Source organism: Oxyura jamaicensis, chromosome 5, assembly GCF_011077185.1.
Source record: "Oxyura jamaicensis isolate SHBP4307 breed ruddy duck chromosome 5, BPBGC_Ojam_1.0, whole genome shotgun sequence".
In the NCBI taxonomy this organism is placed as follows: domain Eukaryota; kingdom Metazoa; phylum Chordata; class Aves; order Anseriformes; family Anatidae; genus Oxyura; species Oxyura jamaicensis.
The window spans coordinates 29,584,423-29,591,391 of NC_048897.1; the positions used below are offsets into that span (position 1 = coordinate 29,584,423).

Here is a 6,969-nt window from a genome sequence, read left to right on the forward strand (position 1 = left end):
ATTGTGGGGAGCTGGGGGTCAGCCTCTCTTTGCACATAACTAGCAATAGGACTAGAGGGAATGGCCTCAAGGTGAGCTAGTGGAGGTTCAGGTTGGAAACTGGGAGACATTTCCTCTCAGAGGGAGCAGTCGGGCATTGGGATGGGTTGCCTGGGGATGTGGTGGAGTCACCGTCCCTGGGGGTGCTCAAGGAAAGGTTGGACGTGGTACTTAGGGACATGGATTAGTGGGGAAAGTGGCGGTAGGGGGTGTGGTTGGACCAGGTGATCTTGGAGGGCTTTTCCAGCCTTAATGACTCTACAATTAACATAATCACAGCGTTGCCTGGGGGAGGCAGCACCCACCCCATAGCGCTGTTTCCCTACAACACCCCCGTCGCTCCCCTAGCACCGAGGCCCCCCTGAAGGGGTCAGCAGGCAGGGAGGAGGCGGCCATCACTCCTTTAAGCTCAGCCCCCCCATACCCCCGCTCCCTCCTCCCCTTCCTGCGGGCGGTGCCGCTGCTTTTAGGGCCGCCCCGCGGCGGCTGCCGGAGCCGGCGGAGCAGCGCGGGCACGGGGCGGCGGCAGCGCCATGTCCTGAGGGGAGGAAGAAGAGGAGGCGGCGGCGGCGGTCGGTGGCTTGGAGCCCCCACCACGGAGGGGTCGGTGGAGCAGCGGGCCAAGGGCCGGGGCCCCATGAAGGAGAAGGAGGCCGGGGCGGAGCGGGGCAAGCCCGCCACCTACACCGGGGACAAGAAGGCGCGCATGGCGGCCAAGACCAACAAGAAGTGGGTGCGCCTGGCCACCGTGCTGGCCTACGTGCTGTCCGTCTCGCTGGCCGCCATCGTCCTCGCCGTCTACTACAGCCTCATCTGGCAGCCGGTGCGCGGCGGCGCCGGCCCCGCCGCCAACTCCTCCTCGCAGCCCCACGCTTCCCCGCCGCCCGGCTCCGGCCCCGGCTCCGCCGCCCCGCGGCCTCCCGCGGCCACGCAGGAGGCAGCGGCGCGGAGCGGCCTCGCCCAGGCGGGGGGAGGCCCGGAGGAGCCTCCGCCACATCCACCGCCGCCCCCGGCCGCTGCTGCTGCTTCTTCTGCCGCCCCCCCGCCGCCTCCTGCCGGCCCTGCCAAGGGCCCCGCGTTGCCGCCGGGGTCGCACGGAGGCGGCGCCCCCCCCTGAGGAGCCCCCGGGGTGCGGGCGCTGGAGGCTGACCGCTGGAGGACGGTGGCTGCGGGACATCCCTACCTTCCCCCCTCCCCGAAATTCGTCCTCCGAAGGGGGGGTTCGTGGCTTCGTTCTGGGCTAGCTTCTCCCTCCGAACCCGCGATGGACTCGTGCGCTGCTGGCGCCCGGCTGTTACCGTGAGAGGAAATCGGTGGGGCCCGAAATCTGTCGCTGTTGGCAGGACCAGCCGGGGACAATATGGATTTAGAGGCTGTAACCCGTTGTTTAAGTACCGAGTTTTGTTTAGCCAATGAGCATAAACTTATTTAAAAAGATGTGAAGAGGTAAATTGACTTGTTTACTATATTAAAATATTTTCCCAATATGAAAGTCTCTGTAACACAGCATATTCTCTTTGGCGATGGGCTGGGGGGGAGGTGGGGTTGAACATAGGATAGCAAAAACGACTTGCCTGCTGCAACGGGCAGCTCTGACGTACCGTGTTGTTGCTTTTATTTGTCATTGGTCTCCTTAGGAGAGGCTGGAGAAACCTCTGCGTGTGCCTGGCTCCCACCAGTCGCAGTGTTGGTGATGAGAGAAGGTGTGAGCTTTCCCCATGGGAGCAGGTGGGTGCTGGTGGTGCGAGGTGCCCGGTGCCCTGTGTGGGCTGGCTGGGCTCGCAGGCTGGGCACAGCACCTTGCTGGCACCCCAGGGCCAGCAGGAGGTAGGTCTGTGCAAGCCTGAGGTGCGCTGAGCAGGCTTTACTCAGAACATGACATTTGCCTGCTGTGCAGCCTTCAAGGCTGTTCTGCCTGGTTCTGTTCATTGATGGTGGGTGCAAAAAAGTGGTGTTTAATGGCTGTAGGATGTGGGCTCTCAGCTAGGAAGCTACCAGACCTGTGTCATGCCGAGCAGCTGCTCTTCAGATTGATGGTTTTGGTTGAATGAGTTAACTGTTAGACTGCCAAGCCATTCAGCATCCCTGTGAGATGATCCTTGAGCTCAGTTTGTCTCTGTTGAGGATGAAAACCATGCTCTGATGTGTTGTATTTCAGTTGTACAAATCACATAGGTACTGTAAAATATATGTCACTCTTGTTTTATTTGAGCCGAGGGGGCAAATAGCTGCTAAATGAGTATGCTGTGGATCAGTGGTGGTGTTAGGCCTGCTTCAGTGGCTTTGGTGTGATTTTTCCACCTTTATACAGGTTTTTGGACAGCATGCAGGCAAGCCTGTATGTTATTGTGCTAGAAAAGGAGACTAGTAAGAAGAAAAAAGATCATGCTTAGTCATTTCAAACAAAAGTGCAGGTGTGATCATCGCCACCTTTCTGCGGGGCAGCTAGAAGAAAGCAAGAAGTGGTGCAGGAGCTGAAAAGTCTCAAGCTGCTGCTGCTGTATCAGGTGGCTGCCCTTCCACGCGGCAACCTCCAGAGCTGCTTCTAAGCTCTTCCTATTTATCCATTGTAGTGGCAGGACTCTGTTTCATAGCTGTGTTCAGACGGTTGGCTGGGTTTAGCCCCACGCGTGTTCATTCTGTAGCAGTGGGTGACTTTGTTCCCTTGGCAGTTTGGTCTGTGACATACTGATACCTGCTCATAGGGCTGCAGTGAGCACACGGTGGCTCAGGCTCCTGGTGATGATGTGGTTTGCTGTCTTCGATACCTACATCTGGTTTTAGAGGCAAAGGCTTACTGTGGCTTCCTAAGAGAGGAATGGGCAAAGCAGAAACAAAGCAGGTGCCAGTTGGGTTTAGTCTGTTTCTTGGCTCTAGTACTAAATTCAGAAGCAGTTGGGAAGCGTCTCTGGAAGGGAGCTTTGTTTAATTGTTAAAACTATTTTTAAAGATAAATAAAAGCTGGGTGGAATTATACAGAGACCAGGATTTCTCTGGTGCTGGTGTGCAGCTCAGAACTAGCGAGTCTGTAGTGGCTCTGAACAGTGCATCTGATGTACACTGGATGTACGTAGACTCCTGGCATTTTTCCTCTTCTTCTCAGAAGACTAATGGGGCATGGCTGTCTAGAGCAGATGGAAGAGGAAGTGAATTGAATTAAATGGGCTGCATTGCCCTCTTCCAGCCTGTCATGTGTAACTGTGGAGGGGATGCCTTGTATTCAGGAACTGTAACAATTTAAAGCTCTTCACCTGGTTTCTGGTTTTGTTGGCAAAGGATCTGCAGGACAGTGGTTGCGTTCAGATCTGCTTTATCAGAGGGAATAGACCCATTAGTGGTGGTTGCCTCCCTTTCTGGTGCTGAAAATAGTTGGTTAGCCTGAATTAAGAGGGCTGTGGTTGTTGTCTTTCCTCCATGGAAGTGCAGGCTTGATGAGTTCCCAGGCTGACAAATTGTGATTTAAGTGAAACACTTATTTCTGTACCTGTTACAACTGGCTGTGGAGCATCCTGTTACTTCACTACTGCTGTACCAGGTGTGCAAGGGGAAATTTTGGCTTGTAAAGGTACAGAATGACTTCAAACTGCTGGCCTAATTAATGGCTAGGAAGATGTTGTAATATGAAGAGTGTTTTGCAAAGCCCTTCTGGACCTAGGCTTTTCAGCTCAAATCTCTGTCCTTTCCCTTGCTGGGAATCAGAGTCCTCAGGAGGACATTATGCTGTTGTCTGCCTTCAATGAGCTGGTAGCTGTGCTTCTTTGTACTCTTCATGGCAGACTGTCCAGGAAAGTGGTGGCTAAGTGCACTTTGTAAGTACTTCTAGTAATCAGAATGGCTTGTCTGGACTGGTTTCTGTGTGTAAGTTAATCCCTAGTACCCTGAATTTTTAAAAGTTCTCTGGGCAAGGTAGGTTAGCTGCAAGAGATAACAGCTGGATTGTCATTCAGGGCTGTGAGTTTTTGCGTTATGTCGCAGTTGTTGTACTGAAACAGTCATCTGCAACTTGAACGCGCTTTTAGTGCCATGAAGTGGTGCAGTCACCAGTCTTGGCTAACCCTGGCATTTAAGAAGCCAGACCATGTTGTTATCTGTTGCATTATATTGGTCTCTCCCAGCAATAAAGCTTCTGTTGGGAGGACTGGAGGAAGTCACTGAAGTAGGTAAGTGTTTCTCTAACTGCTGTAATTGCATCAGGTGAGATAAGGCACAGGCCTTTACATTGTTTCCTAGATAGAAATTGCTAACATTGCAATTTGTGATGTTACTTCCTTGGAATTGCTGCCAAGATTGATCCCTTTCCACAAATGCTGTCCTGCGTGTTCCTTGCCAGCAGAACTGTGTCTGTTTCCAGTGTGTACGCAGATCTGTGAAAGGGAGCTGTCTGAAAGGCAGCTTGGATGAAGGTAAGTCAAATGTCCAGCGTTGAATCTTAGGTCCTGTCCTTGAGGGAGTATAAGGATGTTAACAGGAGCGTCAAAACTTCTCACTATGGGATGTTCCTGTAAAGGAATGATGGTTCTAAGGATATGGCAGGACTAGCGATATCTGTACTCTTATTTTCTTTTTCCCTTGAGCTTTTTATTGATTAAAAGCACTAATGATTCTGTAATGCCAACTTCCCTGCAGCAGTTTAAGTTTGGGGTTCATTGTTCAGGGTATGAATCCCAGATTTTTGTTCTCTAAGCCTTGAAGAGTCTACTGCATATTGGTGCTTCAGGTGCAGCATGGTTCTGAACTGCACTGACACAATGCATCACTGTCAAGTGTCAGGAGAAAGTAAATGACATGGTAGCTTTAATTTTCCAATTCCTAGTCACAGTAGTTGCTTAAGAGGATGGAGAAAAGACCAGGTCATGTTCTGTTTTTCTTTTTGGGCTGAGAAGGGCCTCACAAGTGAGGAATCAGACTTCATGTGAGAAAACTAATACTGCCTCATCCACCTCTCATGTGACGAGTGACCCTCTAGCACTTGTTCTATGCTGCATCTGCTTAGATCCTCACAGGACTTAAACTGCAAGCTGAGTCAAAAGGAAGTGCTGCCTAAAAGGAGCAACAGGTGAAGAGTTAGTTAATGATGTCCAGTCAAAGGTGCCTCTAGATCAGGGGATATTTTTAAAGCTTCTGTTTTTTTTTCCTTGTGTGTAGATGCCTTTGGGCTTACACCTATCTAGTGACATACAATGCTTGCTTATCTGTCTGTACACACTAGTCTTGTCCCATTGAGTTCAGTTTGTTCAAGGAGTGCGTTGATATAACTCGTGTGCAGAGGAACCAGAAGGAAGGGAAAATAGCTGGAAAAAAGTTACTGGAGCATGTGATGTGAGCCAGCTGCTGGCTCACATTTTCACCTTCTAAAAGCTACCTTTTTCCCCAGCATATCTGCTCACTCGGTCTCAGCAGACATAATGGGAAACGGGTTAATCTCAGGTTTTTAGGACTGGGCTGTAATTCTCATAAGGAATTTTTACTCCAGATTTTGGCTTAATTCATTAGTGTGGCTGAAAAGCAATCCTGTGGTATAGTACTGATAATAAAATCAGTGGCTGTTTCTGAGCATTGTGGATCTCCTTCAGAGAAGCCTAAATTAATTTCAGTGGGCCACTGGAGAGTGTTATACGTGTGTGTGTGTTACCAGTGACTGGCTCTGAGTCCTGGGAGGAGCTGGTGTGAGCAGAGAAGAGAACGTGAGAAACAGTCACTTTGGAGCTGGAACGTAAAGCAAAGGAGGTCAAGTTTGACTTCTGGCTATTCCATATGTCTTTGGAGGCAGCGTGCTTTGGGAACACCTCATTGCTGGTTAGCTGCTGTGTTGCTGCACTAAATTGGTGTGCTCGGGGAATGGCTGCAGGCCTCCCAGTGCGTTCACTTCGCCTGCCAGCAACTGCGGGAGCGCGTGAGGCTGTGAACTGGTTGAGCTATTGTTTGTACCTTGCCAAAGGAAGGCAGCAGGCGGTATTTTAACTTCTCAGCAATGCTCTACCCTGCTCTCCATCTCTAATTGACTTAAAGCGTTCCTTGTAACTAAGAAAGCACTAACTACTGTATTACATGCTTCAAATACAAAAACTTCTCAGTAAATGCCAGCTTAGCTTCAGGCTCCTTTGCTGTTGGCATCTGGAGGGCAATTGGTGTGGAAAATTTATGAATGTTTCTGCTCCTTCTACTTTTAGCCTCCCTTTATAGGGCTTTACTTGTTCTTAGGAATTTGTGTGGTATCCTTCTGCCGTAGCATTAGGTTTGTTGAAATAGGGAATGGAGAGCCAGAACTGCTGTCAAGATTTCTCTTGTTGCCTCCTGCAGTAATTGGCCTTGTAAAGCTCTGGAAAATGAAGTACTTCCAACCTTGCCCGGATGTATTTTTGTCCTTAGGATGAGTTAAATCATCTCTTTAAATCAGGAATTGATTTCCTAGTGTGAAATCAATTTTTCTACAGAGTTGTTGCATTGAAACTGATAGTAATTTTTGCCAGCCAGCAGTATCTTGGTGGCAAGCTGTTCCTTTGGTTTAAAGAAAAACGGGTTTTCTGTGTGATAGTTGCTGCTGTTTTCCTGTTCTTAAGAATAATTAAGAATGAATTTAACAAAACCCCTGAGCTACCAAGCACTGCTGGGAGGGAACAGGTGCCTCTATAGGCAGATTAATTTGCACTCTACAAGCTGCCATTGCATTTGCATGCAAGAAAGGTGATGTTGCAATGAGACAGCTTTGGCACCTGTGGAAAAGCAAGCCGTGTGTTTTGAGGCAGGTTGTCATCATTACAGTGAGCCTGCTGGGTGGGTTGACGTAGCCAGACCAGGAGGTGAGCCCTTTCCTAAGGGCTGAGTGATCTGAATTGGAGCTCTTGCTCTTAATAAATAAATGCTACAAATCCTGTTCACGTGTAGAAAAAGCCCTGAATATAGGGCTGAGAAACACTAAGAAACTGGAAC

At 49.9% G+C, this 6,969-nt stretch overlaps 1 protein-coding gene across 1 annotated transcript; it reads left to right on the forward strand.

The window, feature by feature from the left end:
• Positions 1-366: 366 nt before the first annotated feature.
• Positions 367-1,531, forward strand: LOC118168432 (putative transmembrane protein INAFM2). Its single transcript, XM_035328784.1, has one exon. It carries the CDS (start codon positions 677-679, stop codon positions 1,154-1,156), a length of 480 nt encoding a protein of 159 aa, XP_035184675.1. The 5' UTR covers positions 367-676; the 3' UTR covers positions 1,157-1,531.
• The last annotated feature ends 5,438 nt before the right edge of the window (positions 1,532-6,969 follow it).

Coding starts and splice junctions, on each gene's coding strand:
- LOC118168432 (XM_035328784.1), top strand. CDS start 677: ATGAAGGAGAAGGAGGCCGGGGCGGAGCGGGGCAAGCCCGCCACCTAC.